At 38.3% G+C, this 17,576-nt stretch overlaps 1 protein-coding gene across 5 annotated transcripts in view; it reads right to left on the bottom strand.

Annotated features, from left to right (window-relative positions):
- The window catches only part of LOC123749573 (calpain-A), a 267,048-nt gene that overhangs the window by 185,525 nt on the left and 63,947 nt on the right, over positions 1 to 17,576 (bottom strand). For 4 of the 5 annotated variants that reach the window (XM_069303392.1, XM_069303393.1, XM_069303394.1 and 1 more), the window contains exons 6-9: positions 16,508 to 16,849; positions 8,172 to 8,288; positions 740 to 835; positions 358 to 459 (exon numbers count right to left, since the gene is read on the bottom strand). In XM_069303392.1, coding sequence (XP_069159493.1) covers positions 358 to 459; positions 740 to 835; positions 8,172 to 8,288; positions 16,508 to 16,849 — 657 coding nt within the window. The remainder of the gene's footprint in view (positions 1 to 357; positions 460 to 739; positions 836 to 8,171; positions 8,289 to 16,507; positions 16,850 to 17,576) is intronic. The other variant, XM_069303396.1, reaches the window with a different exon arrangement.

Below are 17,576 nucleotides of genomic sequence, written 5' to 3'. Positions count from 1 at the left end.
TGGTCTTCTCGACTTCCTCTGGTTGCAACTTTGTGTGCATAAATTCACTTTTATCAATCCCACATCTGAGGTACAGTATTTAAACAGGTTACCAGTTCCAAAACTTCTTCATTCACAGTACATTTACACACAATTCTGTTCTCTCTCTCTCTCTCTCTCTCTCTCTACCACCATAAGTTTTCTTTTGTCCACATTAAATTTTAGCAGAATTCTCTTACACACATATAAATAAAACTTTCAATATTGTATAAAACTAAAAAAATATTGCACAATATTTTAATCTCCAAATCAATCTTTTTTCTGTTTTATATTACAAAAGCCATATATTCTCAGGACAAATATGACATGCCCAGCTACCTGAATAAACCTTTGATGACAGCTGAAGCAATGCTGGTAACTATCTGATTCTGGCCGGCACCGCCTGCATTGTCATACCGAGCCTGTCCGCCTCCCTGTCCCCTGTATTCCCACACACACAAATAAGGAGCAGCAAATACTGAAGACAATGGATTTCAGATCTTATTTTTATACAATTAAAACTTATGATATATGTTCAGGTCAAAGAAAATCACAAAATATAAGTACTGTAAATTAAAGCAATAAATTACTAATATAATAATAAGCCACAACTATAGTTTGTGTCAATAAAAGAAATCTGTTGTCCAGTAGTGTAAAGATTATCCCATTTGACTTCAATGCATCATTATATCCAAATATTGCACAATAAATGTACCGTTACCTGAACAAGCCCTGAACAAGTCCAGACGTGATACTGGACATTAGGTCGTTGTTAGTGTTAACTTGCTGGTTACTTGCTGTGTTTCTCTGGTTGCCACTTGAGTTAGAAATGCAGTACATGTACAGTATATATTATGCATCAGTGATAATATTTAACATGATGTACAACACACGATTTGATGACCAAACTACAACTCAGAAGATGGAGAAGCGATGATATTTTGGTCCGTCCAGAACCATTATCAAGTTGTGTGTCCGTCCAGGACGGACCGAAAGAAACGTCATTGCTTCTACATCTTCCGAGTTGTGGTTTGGTCATCTTTTCTTCAGCCACGTTATTGTCACTCATTTTCTGAACACATAATTTGATGAAGAAAATGTTTAAATCAAGGTCAGTAACTTTTACCAACCTGAACACACAATTATGAACTATCAAAACAGAACATTTAATTAATTGAATTTATACACATTCATCTTTCAAAAATATTTGACATGTACATGTAACAGGAAATCTCTAACAATTATTATCAACTGACTAATACTACACAAATGATGAAATGCATTTGAAGAAAAATTAAGGTAATATGCCAAGGCAGAAACAGAGCATTAATTGCCATTTCAGAATAATATTTCTGTCATCCTATAAATAATAGCTTTCCTTACAAGCTGAGAAAGAAAATTGAAGGAATGTGTCAAGGTACAGTTGACTCATTTATCCACTTTCTAAATCATCACAAACTCCAAACTAACGTCAGAATTTAAGACATGAATCTCTCATTAGTAAGTCAAGTCTACCCATAGGCAGACTTAACTTCCAACCACCAGACGGGGATGATGTAGTAATAAGCGAGGTCTCGAAATAAATCACTATACACACACCAACTCTTCAAGATTCAACCAATACCCCTTAACAGCCAACTAGAGCAAGCATAAAAAAAAATCCCATTAATGTGATGTATCAATGAGAAAACTAGTAAGAGCAACGAGGAGGATTTGAACCGGCACACTGGATACTCAAAAGCACACGCCTTAGACCACTTAACCACGACATGCTCCAAACCAATGAAACTTGGTGTTCAACTAAATCTTCTAGGGGGGGGGCCCCGAGACTTCCATTGAAGCATGTCATGGTTAAGTGGTCTAAGGCATATGCTTGGAAACACCCAGTGTCAAGGTTTGAATCATGCTCAAGATTCCTACTGATTTTCTGACTAAAGGACGGATCTAAGTAACCACCTACCATATCAACCAAGAAGCCAGAGTTATAATAGATACCATTTGTTGAATTAGTAACTTCATTAGATCTAAATTTCTTAGACGTTTCATACTGTTATGCTATTTTTTATTAGAATGAATGGTAGAACCCATATTTGCACATTTTTATAGCAAGGTCACATGAATACAATATAATAGGAGTCGATATTTATTCCAGCAAATTTCTTAGGAAAACTATATTTCACTCTCCAAGAGACACACATAAGGATCCTTCATAATCGGTTATAGATCCCTTTCAAAGATACAGAACCCTCACAATGATACAGAACCCTCACAAGGATACAGAACCCTCACAAGGATACAGAACCCTCACAAGGATACAGAACCCCTCTCAATGATACAGAACCCCTCTCAATGATACAGAACCCTCACAACGATACAGAACCCTCACAACGATACAGAACCCTCACAACGATACAGAACCCTCACAATGATACAGAACCCTCACAACGATACAGAACCCTCACAACGATACAGAACCCTCACAACGATACAGAACCCCTCACAACGATACAGAACCCCTCACAACGATACAGAACCCCTCACAACGATACAGAACCCCTCACAACGATACAGAACCCTCACAAGGATACAGAACCCTGAAGGATACAGAACCCTGAAGGATACAGAACCCTCACAAGGTTACAGAACCCTCACAAGGTTACAGAACCCTCACAAGGTTACAGAACCCTCACAAGGTTACAGAACCCTCACAAGGTTACAGAACCCTCACAAGGATACAGAACCCTCACAAGGATACAGAACCCTCACAAGGATACAGAACCCTCACAAGGATACAGAACCCTCACAAGGATACAGAACCCTCACAAGGATACAGAACCCTCACAAGGATACAGAACCCTCACAAGGATACAGAACCCTCACAAGGATACAGAACCCTCACAAGGATACAGAACCCTCACAAGGATACAGAACCCCCACAAGGATACAGAACCCCCACAAGGATACAGAACCCCCACAAGGATACAGAACCCCCACAAGGATACAGAACCCCCACAAGGATACAGAACCCTCACAAGGATACAGAACCCTCACAAGGATACAGAACCCTCACAAGGATACAGAACCCTCACAAGGATACAGAACCCTGAAGGATACAGAGCCCTCACAAGGATACAGAACCCTCACAAGGATACAGAACCCTGAAGGATACAGAGCCCTCACAAGGATACAGAACCCTCACAAGGATACAGAACCCTCACAAGGATACAGAACCCTGAAGGATACAGAACCCTCACAAGGATACAGAACCCTGAAGGATACAGAGCCCTCACAAGGATACAGAACCCTCACAAGGTTACAGAACCCTCACAAGGATACAGAACCCTCACAAGGATACAGAACCCTGAAGGATACAGAACCCTCACAAGGATACAGAGCCCTCACAAGGATACAGAGCCCTCACAAGGTTACAGAACCCTCACAAGGATACAGAACCCTTCACAAGGATACAGAACCCTCACAAGGATACAGAACCCTCAAGGATACAGAACCCTCACAACGATACAGAACCCTCACAAGGATACAGAACCCTCACAAGGATACAGAACCCTCACAACGATACAGAACCCTCACAAGGATACAGAACCCTCACAAGGATACAGAACCCTCACAAGGATACAGAACCCTCACAAGGATACAGAACCCTCACAAGGATACAGAACCCTCACAAGGATACAGAACCCTCACAAGGATACAGAACCCTCACAAGGATACAGAACCCTCACAAGGATACAGAACCCCCACAAGGATACAGAACCCTCACAAGGATACAGAACCCTCACAAGGATACAGAACCCTCACAAGGATACAGAACCCTCACAAGGATACAGAACCCTCACAAGGATACAGAACCCTCACAAGGATACAGAACCCTCACAAGGATACAGAGCCCTCACAAGGATACAGAACCCTCACAAGGATACAGAACCCTCACAAGGATACAGAACCCTCACAAGGATAAAAACCCCACAAAAGGATGAAAAACCTACACAAGAAAAAAGAACTCTCAATGATACAGAATCCTTAAGGACACAGAATCCTGAAATATACAGAACTGTCACAAGGATAAAGAGCTGTCACAAGGATAAAGAGCTGTCACAAGGATAAAGAGCTGTCACAAGGATAAAGAGCTGTCACAAGGATAAAGAGCTGTCACAAGGATAAAGAACCATCACAAGGATAAAGAACCATCACAAGGATAAAGAACCATCACAAGGATAAAGAACCATCACAAGGATAAAGAGCCGTCACAAGGATAAAGAGCTGTCACAAGGATAAAGAGCTGTCACAAGGATAAAGAGCTGTCACAAGGATAAAGAGCTGTCACAAGGATAAAGAGCTGTCACAAGGATAAAGAGCTGTCACAAGGATAAAGAGCTGTCACAAGGATAAAGAGCTGTCACAAGGATAAAGAGCTGTCACAAGGATAAAGAGCTGTCACAAGGATAAAGAGCTGTCACAAGGATAAAGAGCTGTCACAAGGATAAAGAGCTGTCACAAGGATAAAGAGCTGTCACAAGGATAAAGAACCATCACAAGGATAAAGAACTGTAGCAACTATATTAAAAGTAATATACTTGTTCCAAATTCTCAGAAGTTTCAGTGCCAGCAATTATATATGCTTGTTAATCCCAAATTTCTAGGAATTTCACATTCCAAGAAATTTTACACTAATCCTATACAGTATGTGCTTATTACAATTGATATCTCTTTCCAAGTGTACAGCATCACCGAGGATGCTGAGAGGTAACCTGTTATAGATGATGTTCGTCTTGGCCTGTCAGGTGAAGCATGTAATATACAAGTTCCAAGAGCGAAAATGTCGTCAGTCATTAGATAAACTTAAATACAGTGGAACCTCGAGTGACGAGCGGCTCCAGTTATGAGCACTTCGAGTAAAGAGCAAGCCACTCGCAGAACATATGTCTTGACTGACGAGCTTTTGCCCAATTAACGAGCGTTCCCGCTGGTTCTCGGACATCTCCAATGACAGTTTTGTTGTTGTTTCGCAAAACAAGTTTTCCACGTGACGAGCTCGGTGCCAGAACGGATTAAACTCGTTAATCGAGGCATCACTGTAGTAATTACCTAAGTGTAGTTACAGGATGAGAGCTACGCTCGTGGTGTCCCGTCTTCCCAGCACTCTTTGTCATATAACGCTTTGAAACTACTGACGGTCTTGGCCTCCACCACCTTCTCACTTAACTTGTTCCAACCGTCTACCACTCTATTTGCGAAGGTGAATTTTCTTATATTTCTTCGGCATCTGTGTTTAGCTAGTTTAAATCTATGGCCTCTTGTTCTTGAAGTTCCAGGTCTCAGGAAGTCTTCCCTGTCGATTTTATCAATTCCTGTTACTATTTTGTACGTAGTGATCATATCACCTCTTTTTCTTCTGTCTTCTAGTTTTGGCATATTTAATGCTTCTAACCTCTCCTCGTAGCTCTTGCCCTTCAGTTCTGGGAGCCACTTAGTAGCATGTCTTTGCACCTTTTCCAGTTTGTTGATGTGCTTCTTAAGATATGGGCACCACACAACAGCTGCATATTCTAGCTTTGGCCTAACAAAAGTCATGAACAATTTCTTTAGTATATCGCCATCCATGTATTTAAATGCAATTCTGAAGTTAGAAAGCATTGCATAGGCTCCTTGCACAATATTCTTAATGTGGTCCTCAGGTGATAGTTTTCTATCTAGAACCACTCCTAGATCTCTTTCTTTATCAGAATTCTTTAAAGATTTCTCACATAATATATAGGTTGTGTGGGGTCTATGTTCTCCTATTCCACATTCCATAACATGACATTTATTAACATTAAATTCCATTTGCCAAGTGGTGCTCCATATACTTATTTTGTCCAGGTCTTCTTGAAGGGCATGACAATCATCTAAATTTCTTATCCTTCCTATTATCTTAGCATCATCAGCAAACATGTTCATATAATTCTGTATACCAACTGGTAGATCATTTATGTACACAATAAACATCACTGGTGCAAGAACTGAACCCTGTGGTACTCCACTTGTGACATTTCTCCATTCCGATACATTGCCTCTGATTACTGCCCTCATTTTTCTATCAGTCAGAAAATTTTTCATCCATGATAGAAGCTTACCTGTCACCCCTCCAATATTTTCCAGTTTCCAGAACAACCTCTTATGTGGAACTCTGTCGAAAGCCTTTTTTAGGTCCAGATAGATGCAGTCAACCCAACCATCTCTTTCCTGTAATATCTCTGTGGCTCGATCATAGAAACTGAGTAAATTCGATACACAGGATCTTCCAGATCGAAAACCATACTGTCTGTCTGATATTATATCATTTCTCTCTAGGTGTTCTACCCATTTAGTTTTGATTAGTTTTTCCAATACTTTCACTATTACACTTGTCAATGATACAGGTCTATAATTGAGGGGGTCTTCCCTGCTGCCACTTTTGTAGATTGGAACTATGTTAGCCTGTTTCCACCCGTCTGCTACGATTCCTGTACACAGGGATGCCTGAAAGATCAGGTGAAGTGGAATGCTGAGCTCAGATGCACATTCTCTCAGAACCCATGGTGAAACGCCATCTGGGCCAGCTGCTTTGTTCCTCCCGAGCTCCTTTAGCATATTTTCCACTTCGTCTCTAGACACCTCTATGTGTTCTATGTTGTTCTCTGGAATTCTTATTGTATCTGGTTCCCTAAAGATTTCATTTTGTACAAACACACTTTGGAACTTTTCGTTTAGTGTTTCACACATTTCCTTTTCATCTTCCGTGAATCTATTTCCCATTTTCAACCTCTGAATATTATCCTTTACCTGCAATTTGTTGTTTATGAATTTATAGAATAGACCTGGTTCTGTTTTACATTTGTCCGCAATCCCTTTTTCAAAATTTCTTTCTGCCTCTCTCCTAACTGCCGTGTAGTTGTTTCTCGCATCTTTGTATCGCTGGTATGTTTGGGGGTTCGGCCTCTTCCTGTATTGATTCCATTTTTGTGTCTTTCGGTCTCTAGCCCTCTCGCAATTTCTATTGAACCAATCCTGTTTCCTAGCTGGTTCAGAACAGATGCCCTAGAGATACACCTCGGATCTTCAATATCATCGACATTCACCAGCAACAATTTAACATGATGAGTCCAGCTCCTACTCTTACAAGATGCTTCAGCCTCACTACAGAGCAAACAGCCATATACTGGCCATATTCAAGCTTCCAGCTCTCATCCCACATTTGAGCTCTCTTTCCCCCCAGCCTCACTAGAGCTCTCTGCTCTATGCTCCAGGCCTCGTCTCAGCTATCACGACACGTCATTACATCTCCAACTGACTGCTGTAACCAAGATCATACTAAATAAATATAAAAATCCACTAAACTCCAAGTCTTATCAGACAAACTCGTATACGTAAACAAACGTTACACAACCCTCAAGGATACACAACCCTCACAAAGATAAAGAATTCTCACAAAGAGAAGGATATTTAGGTAGATGTCGGAGCCAAGAGACGCATTATATTAGGATTACTGTAGTGACAAGTTTCTCCACGCTTCCCAATAAACGCAAACAACATATAAATTACAGAATATAAAATAAATGTTCTGAAATATAAGTAACTCAAGTAAATGATTATCCAGTATGTCTGAAATATAAAAGAAATAGATTGATTATTCTTTTCATTAAAACAGGAAATAAAGCAGAAAATGAAGAGTATAATAGGTTCAATGTCTTTCTAAAAGTTTACTCATTATACACAGGTCTAGCAGTCCAGCAAATACTTGCAGCAATGGACTTCAGTCATTTTGGCTCTGTAGGTTGGTAATTAAGTGCTGTATTGTAAAAAAAAAAAAAAATTAGCATGCACATACGTATACAGTATATGTTTCAGCTCTTTCTTGTTGGTTGGAGATATATACATATATTGATTACATTACAGTATTTTATTTAATCTAAAATAAAATAAGAAAACAAAAAAATTGACATAAATGCACAAAATTACTGGTGGTACACCCATGTCCGAATAGTCTACACAGAACGTGCGAAGAAACTATTTCCCGAGCTGTGGCTATAACACCCTACTTTATGTTAAAACAAACCTAATCAGACCAAAACACAGACCTAAGGAATGAATTAATTTCCAAGATTATAACTCACCTAACCATTCCCCCAATGTAGTTGGCAGCCATTCCTGAAATGAGGTCACTCATGCCGTCACCCTTCTGTTGACCTTGACCCTGCCCATAACCACCACCACCACTGCCGCCGCCGCCACTGTTGGGTTGTATGAACATCAGTGCCTCATTAAATGCTGTCTAGCACATTTCACACACTAATATGGAAGATAAATAGCTAGTACTGTTATGTTAGAACTTTCCTTGATATGTACATTTACCAGATGGTAATCACATGAAATATAATTCTAGCCGGATCTATTATATATCCCCAGGCATGAATATAAAAGCACCTAGCGATAAAATGTTATACTGTAAATAAACATTTAAACAATTTCAAAAGTTTTAGAAATAATAACACTGAAATTACTCAAATTTAACTTTGCAGTTAAAAAAAAAAACATTGAATGTATTATATCTCAGTTTCAGGTCAGTCCTTGGTGCTTACTGCCTGACATTATCCACTCAATTCAATCTATGCCAGGCCCTTGCTAGACTTTTAAAAGCCTACCGGAAACCAGATTTCAAACACCTGGCTTTCCTCTATACTGATGCAAGGAGTAAGGGATCCTAAATCACCCCAGCAAAGAAAAAAACCACCACAAAAGGAAGAGAAAAACAAATAAACAGGTTACAGAAAGGTAAACAGACCATAGAAAACATGACAGCAAAGTTCCCACATTCACGAATCAATTCTTACTTTAGTTACACCAGACGGAAGAGATAAAAAAAATCCCAACCCCCAGTTTGGCCAAAAGGCATCCACATAACTGGAAGTAGCTGGTTCTACATCAATGTGAAGAGAGCCACTTCAGGGCAGACGAATGTCTCAAAGTCAAAGGAAAGACATATCATCAACAGGCCATTTAATGGTGATGAGGCAAAAAACTAGAGATTGCCTTCCAGAACATTGGACATACCTTGAAAGTAAACCACATGGTAAGCCAAAACCCCAAGAAACCAAAAGATTAGGTATCTGTAGCATCCAGCACCCCCAAGGGTAGACACCAAAGCAATTCCATGCAATTCAGACAATGAACCACCTGCCAATGAAAGCAAAATGGGCGAAACCAACAAAGACGATTCAACACCTGGAGCCAAACCTCACCCAGAGGATAAACCATGCAGGCAAATTTCAGACTCTCACACAGCCACTCCATCAACCAATGGGTGACCCAGGGACTTTCCACCACCAGCTGAAACAAGCACCCAAATAAAGCATGAAAGCAGGCAGAAGGGAGAAGAAAGCCAACTGATAATTCCAAACCAGGCCTAACCAAGTTCAAACCTGTGATGGAATCAAATAGTACTTTTGACAATTCACCAGAAATCCAAACCTAGCAAGCTGGGACAGAAACAGAACCATGCAGGCATGCAGACACACTGACTGGGAGTTCAAAGCAAGTCCAAAAGTTCAAATGTACTGTGAAAAAAACATTTTTTTTTGCTTACTTTTGCTGTAGTTGTCTGTTTTGACTCTTAACTTCCCCCCCCCCCCTTTCTGGTGGGGTTTACTTAGTTAGGGGTAATTAACAATCCCCTGCTTCTTGCGCCTCTATAGAGGGGGACCAGATTTTGGCATCTGATCTCTTGTAGGCTTTTATGTCTCACAAGGGCCAGACATGAAATGAATTTGAGCTACCATGGAACCCTTCCAGAAAAGTTTAAATACAGCCCTTTGAAAATTACCAAATATCTCAATTTCTGTTGTCTAATTACCAACAAAGAATGTATCTCCATGTAGCAGTGCAAGTTTACTCTACAAGCCTGCACTGGGTCTCGGGTACTGTATCTACATGTACTACTGCAAGTCTACACAAACTCTCAAGAACTGTGTCCCTGTGTAAATACTATAAGCCTACTGTACAAAGATCCTAACAGTCAGCTTGTCTTGAAAAAAATAGTTGAAAATCTATAAAAAATTTTACTTGTTTAAATCTTTAAAGAAAATCTATTACCAGATACTCAACTTACAAGAGAACATTTAAAAATAACCACTAAAATATGACATACCTTATAAATTATGCAATTATCTTTACCCCTTCCCAATGTTCATGGCACCGGGGAAACTCAAGGTGGAAAACAAGACACATATTCAGTGTGTAAACAGAATGTAAACAGAGTGTAAACAGTCTAAACAGTGTAAACACCGTGAGATAACTACCCACTAGCCAACACCAAAAAAACACAGCCTTTACTAACAGTGCTATTCATAGAAACACACACACACACACAAAGAATGCCAGCACTAGATTAAAAACTAAGTGTTAAAATATAATAGACATATAACTGTCAACATCAGTAAAGCAAGGTACAGTGGTACTGTAAGATAGGTTTAATATGCCATAGGAACTTTCAAACATGTTACTACTGTGCTTTGCAGCTCAGGCTTAGTTCTTGTTAGTGGACACGTCACCTTTACATGTCACACTTTTAGGTCTAATTTAATAGTTATTTTAAAGCAATCAAGCCAAGGGGATTCAAGTTCATAGAAATATAGATACAATATTACGAAGATGAAAGCCTCACACAAATATCTTCAGATGCCTTATATTTATATTTAAAGTATTTAAAACATTACTACAGTTTATATAAATGAAGACAATTCCTTGTAATATTAAAATAATAAACGTATAAATTATAATAATTCACAGAAAGGCTAATATAAAAAAATAATCAAAATTCTTCTTGTAAAATAATTTATTTAAATATAACTGTAGTATTTCATTGTCTCACCTGGCTACACATTACATTGTATGTAATATTTTAGTATAAATCAATATATATACAGATCTTGGTTATTTAAAATTGTTTAATTGTTTATGTAATAAACTTTTAGATTTGTTTTTCAGGCCAAGTATAATAAAACAAGGAATATAATGAGAAATACTTATAAAATAAAAATTTCCCAACAGCATATTTAACAAAATTAACCTTTACATTTTATATAGGTCTACATGACCTCACATCCCCCAACCCGTGCCACTTGAGGTCATTGTGAAGCTTCCTTAGGAGTCTGTTCGGAATATCTTTACTCTACTATTATTAGTATATTATAATTACTGTACTCTACTAGTGGGACCCTTTACCAAGGGTCCTGGTAGTACAGTTGGGTTGGTTCTCGATGCATAATAGAGAATTCTGGATTCAAATCCTGAGTGGGATAGAAATGGTTTGACGCATTTCCTATCACCTAATGCACCTGTTCGCCTAGCAGTAAGTAGGTACTCAAAAGTGTCAATGAGATAATCCTTTCCCTTAAAACCAAGTCTAGTGCCCTCGAGGAGATACCAACTTTAATTTACAAAAAAGCCTCCAGATCTTTAGCCCCTGCTATTGCATTGCTCTTCAACAAGTCACTTGAACTCCAAACCTTTCCAGACATTCTAAAAAAAGCAAGAGTAACCCCTGTCCACAAATGTGGTGATCACACAGATGTTAACAACTACAGACCTATATCAATCCTGCCTAACTTGTCAAAAATATTCGAAAAACTAATCTACAAGCAGCTTTACTCTTTTCTAGCCAAACACAATATACTTAGCTCTTGTCAATATGGCTTCAGACCCAAAAAAAGCACTAACGATGCACTTATTTGTATGATTAACTTGATTCACGCAGCTCTTGATAAAAAGGAGTTCCCTGTTGGGTTATTTGTGGACCTGCGTAAGGCTTTTGACACTGTCAACTACCAGAACCTTCTTAAATTACATCATTATGGAGTCAGAGGACACTCCCTGCAATACCTCAAATCTTATCTTACTGACAGGCTCCAGTATGTTTCTGTGAATAATACAATTTCTCCCACCCTACCCATCAACATTGGTGTTCCTCAGGGCAGCATACTTGGCCCTCTCCTCTTTCTCATCTACATTAATGACCTTCCAAATGCCTCCCAACACCTCAAACCAATTCTATTTGCTGACGACACAACCTTCATTTACTCCAGTCCTGACCCCCTTGCTCTAAATGCCACAGTAAATACTGAGCTAGAGAAAGTCCATCTTTGGCTAACTGCCAACAAACTCACCCTTAACATTGACAAAACGTTTTATATTCTGTTTGGCAATAAATCCTCTAATCATATAAATCTCAAAATAAACAATACCCAAATTTGTAACAAATTAGATGGCAAATTCCTTGGCGTTCTCATCGACCACAAGCTGAATTTCCAGGGACACATTCTAAATATATCAAAAAAAGTTTCAAAAACTGTTGGCATTCTTTCCAAGATCAGATATTATGTACCCCGCCCTGCCCTGGTGACTCTCTATTACTCCCTCATCTATCCATATCTCAACTATGGCATTTGTGCTTGGGGTTCTACTACCCAAAATCATTTACGCCCTCTAATTACTCAACACAAAGCTGCTATTAGGACAATATCCAACTCTAGCCCCAGACATCACTCGGTACCCCTACTCAAATCTCTGAATATGTTAGATATTAAGTCATTGCACATTCTCTCATGTGTATTATACATATATAAAACACTGAACTGTAATGCCAATTCTGACCTCAAAAGATTCATTGAAGGTTGTAACAGAACCCATGAGCACCACACCAGAAATAAATACAGTTTTGATATTCCTAGAGTACGACTTAATCATACAATACAATACAATACAATTTTATTTAGGTAAGGTACATACATACAATAAATATTTACAAGGATTGTTTGACTTATAGGTAGAGCTAGTACATACAATGCCTAAAGCCACTATTACGCAAAGCGTTTCGGGCATGATAAACTTAAATGACAAGCTTAATACTAATTGAGCATAATGAGTAGAATGAAAACAAGAAATGAAAACATAGATGAAAAAGAAAAATACTAGAAATGCTCTTCAAATCAAGGGACCCAGAATGTGGAATGATCTTCCCAACCATGTTAAAGACAGTACCTCTCTCAACCAGTTTAAGATAAAAACGAAGCACTACCTAATAAATTCCCTGTAACCTACCTTACCCCTCTGTTGTCAACCCATGTATGTTTTTTGTTTTTTTTTCAAAACAACGCTGTTTGAATGTAATAATTTGTAATTGTATTTGTGCTGCTTTTTCAACCATGTTCCCCCCTCTTTTACCTCTATTTTTATTTGTTCTCAACACATTTTATTCTTTTTACCCATTAGTTTTAAGCTTTAGTCATTAATGTTTTTCCTGCCCGAAACGCTTTGCGTAATAGTGGCTTTAGGCACTGTATGTACTAGCTCTATCTATTAACCCAACAAACTTTGTAAAATCTCTTTATGTATGTACCTTACCTAAATAAAAATTATTATTATTATTATTATTATTATTATTATTATTAAGTTTATCAGCTTCTTGTAGGGTTGCATTCTGGGCATGGTAAGTAATTGAACTATTGGGGGGGGGGCTCAATATAAGCCTAATGTGTATGAATACACTTTGGCTGCCTGTCCCCCAACACAATTATTATGTTAATTATTATTATAATGTTCCCAGTGTTTACTTAATCATTTTTGTTTCCTAGGTTACCATATATTGTGATCAACACGATATTTAAAAAAGTAATTACCTAAGTGTAGTTACAGGATGAGAGCTACGCTCGTGGTGTCCCATCTTCCCAGCACTCTGTCATAATGCTTTGAAACTACTGACGGTTTTGGCCTCCACCACCACCTCACCTAACTTGTTCCAACCGTCTACCACTCTGTTTGCGAAAGTGAATTTTCTTATATTTCTTCGGCATCTTTGTTTAGTTAGTTTAAATCTATGACCTCTTGTTCTTGACGTTCCAGGTCACAGGAATTCTTCCCTATCAATTTTATCGATTCCTGTTACTATTTTGTACTTAGTGATCATATCACCTCTTTTTCTTCTGTCTTCTAGTTTTGGCATATTTTTTTTCTCTGATCTCTCCTCCTAGCTCTTGCCCTTCAGTTCCGGGATCCACTTAGTAGCATGTCTTTACGCCTTTTCCAGTTTGTTGATGTGCTGCTTAAGATATGGGCACCACACAACCGCTGCATATTTTAGCTTTGGCTAAAATAAAGTTCAAAATAAAAAAATTGTTCAAAAGCTGTGAACAATTTCTTTAGTATTTTGCCATCCATGTATTTAAAAGCAATTCTAAAGTTAGAAAGCGTAGTATAGGCTCCTCGCACAATGTTCTTTATGTGGGCCTCAGGTGATAGTTTCCTCTCTAGAACCACCCCTAGATCTCTTTTTCTATCAGAATTTTTTAGAGATTTCTCACATAATTTATAGGTTGTGTGGGGGTCTTTGTTCTCCTATTCCACATTCCATAACATGGCATTTATTCACATTAAATTCCATTTGCCAAGTGGTGCTCCATCTACTTATTTTGTCCAGGTCTTCTTGCAGAGCATGACAATCATCTAAGTTTCTTATCCTTCCTATTATCCTAGCATCATCAGCAAATATGTTCATATAATTCTGTACTCCATTTGGTAGATCATTTATGTAGACAATGAACATCACTGGTGCAAGAACTTAACCCTGTGGTACACCACTTGTGACATTTCTCCAGTCCGATACATTGCCTCTGATTACTGCCCTCATTTTTCTATCAGTCGGAAAATTTTTCATCCATGATAGAAGCTTACCTGTCACCTCTCCAATATTTTCCAGTTCCCAGAACAACCTCTTATGTGGAACTCTGTCGAAAGCCTATTTTTAGGTCAAGAAAGATGCAGTCAACCCAATCATCTCTTTCCTGTAAAATCTCTGTGGCTTGGTCGTAGAAACTGAATAAATTCGATACACAGGATCTTCCAGATCAAAAACCATACTGTCTTTCACTTCAGACACTTTTAATTTGGTGCAAGAAGCACAGTCTGATATGCCAGAGCACCTTCCTATGCTAGTTTCAGACTGAAGCTGCTTGGGAGGTCAATCTGGAACATTTAGTGGAGCATTTTCAACTGTTAATACTGTACAGTATGTGTTAAGTACAGGATTCGTGTTATGGAGCTTCTCCTAGTTTTAATTCTAACACTGCCACAATAGCATACAATACCACCAAGTGAAAACACCTCAATAATACTCCACATGAAACGCCCACAAAAAAATTAAATTTAAAACACACAAAAACATGCTTCACTCAAGAACCCTACATTTTCATTGAATTTTAGTAATGAAATGCAAGGCACTGGTAGTGCACCTTCAGGTCTGCATTTCCCTTGTGAAGTGAAAAAACTGGCATATTTAATCATTCACACAAGCTAGCTTTAGCACCTTTGATTTAAGGATATAAATAATGTAGTGTGAGAGCAGAGAGAGTGCAATGAGAGCGAAGTGAGAGTTACAAACTAATTTAAATACCTGAATACTATGGAAGAAAATTTAATCTTGATAGTTTAAGGTTAACAAGGAATAAGCAGGAAAGCTAGAAGTCAGCTAGATAAGGCTAGGTGAATGAGAAGCAGTTGGAAGAATGACTAAGCAGATATGCTAATTAGTGTAATGCAATGTTACGCATGTAATGGTCAACAAAGTCAAATCTCGATCATTCACCATGAAAAGCTCAGTCCCCCAGGTGGGAATTAATAATAATAAAATTATTAATGATTTTAATAATCACCTTAATAATAAAATTATTAATGAGTATTAATTGTACTCTCTCCAAGTAATCCATTCTCTTGACTTGCCATAAAGGGTTAACCTAACCAGAAATGCACGAATTCAACCCACCCACCCACCTAACCCTTTATAACTTGTATGTTGTGAATCATAATGTATAAAATAAGACATATTGGTTGAGAAAACAGGTTGCCCCAAGAGCTAATATTCTGCACCAGTATTCACAATTATTTGCTGAAAAATGTTGCAAGATTTTCTGGTTACTTGCAAATAAAGTGGTCAATACTTGCCAGAATTTAGTAGCAAAAGAGAAAGAATAATGAGGGGTTGTCTTATCAAAATATGCAAACAGAAGAATGAAAGAAGCAGAAAAAAGGTCACAAGTAAAGTAGACATTGGGAAAATAATTACAAGCAGCTCGAAAAATGTGGAGGAGATCAAGTATTTACAGTTTTTTTCTTCTTCACTCCATGAAGAAAAAACCAACATTGAATGTCAAACACCATTTTCTAGGAGAGCCCCAGAGACTCCTTGGAGCTACTTGACTAATATAGCATATATCAGTCCGATAGCTCCAAGGAGCCCAAGGGGCTCCCTACAGAAAAGATCATTTTGGAAATAAGAGGTGTCTTCGCATAATGAAATAAATAAATCTAGTACATTATATTAATGTTAAGGGGGCAATGTTTGCAAGACAATGTTAGTAAGATATTAAAGCAGCAAGCAGAATGCGGTAGCAGCTGCGCTCACCCAAACATCCCACCGATGAGGTTGGCAGCCATGCCTGCCATGTCTCCACCGCCACCCTGCTGCTGGCCCGGTGGTGGCCCATACCCTCCCTGTCCTGGTCCGTACTGGCCCGGTGGTGGCCCATACCCGCCCTGTCCTGGTCCGTACTGGCCTGGTGGTGGCCCATACCCTCCCTGTCCTGGTCCGTACTGGCCCGGTGGTGGCCCATACCCTCCCTGTCCTGGTCCATACTGGCCCGGTGGTGGCCCATATCCACCCTGTGGAGGGCCATAACCTCCACCATATTGACCTGGAGGGGGGCCATATGGACCAGGGCCACCTTGTGGTTGGTTTTTATCACCACTGGATGCCAAAAAGAATTTAATAAACTAATTTGATTTAACAATATGTTTAAAAAATATATATACCAGTATATTATGCATACAGTATACACTACAGTATATATATGTAATATACAAATAAATACATCATATACAATATTGTACATATTTTATCTAGCCCCCAACATGAGCACTGTTAAAGGAAAGGAAGCCTGCGGCTTAAGTTCCTCGTCTACTGAATGATGCCTAATAGTCCCACACACACATACGCATCGTGTAGATTTCTGAATGTTTTTGGCCTTCAAATTTCATGGTCTTTAAAGACGAAGCATAAATTATATAAAAAATATTTTGCTATATATTTATATAGTAAATGATCTTTACAAGATAATCACATATATGGTGTATCTATGTTTTATTTAAATTAATAAGGATCAATAAAGTTACTTTTATATTAATGTATTTGTGAATTATATACACACACACAATTCAATATGTTTACTGCATGAAAATATATAACTTTTACTTGCTCTTTTGAATATATCTTACAAATTAGTGCCACTATGGATCTAGAATAATTCAGGTGAAGATTTACACTAATACACTGCCACTCCTCACATTGAAAAATATACCAAATACCCTGTACTAATTTATTTCAAAATCCTTATTAGAAACAGTATATTAAAAAACACACATAATATGCTCCATAATCTGTAAATTGGAACAAATGTAAAGGCAGAACCACAAAT

The sequence above is a fragment of the Procambarus clarkii genome, chromosome 50 (genome assembly GCF_040958095.1).
Source record: "Procambarus clarkii isolate CNS0578487 chromosome 50, FALCON_Pclarkii_2.0, whole genome shotgun sequence".
NCBI classification, from domain to species: Eukaryota; Metazoa; Arthropoda; class Malacostraca; order Decapoda; family Cambaridae; genus Procambarus; species Procambarus clarkii.
This window is presented reverse-complemented; position numbering and strand designations above follow the sequence as displayed.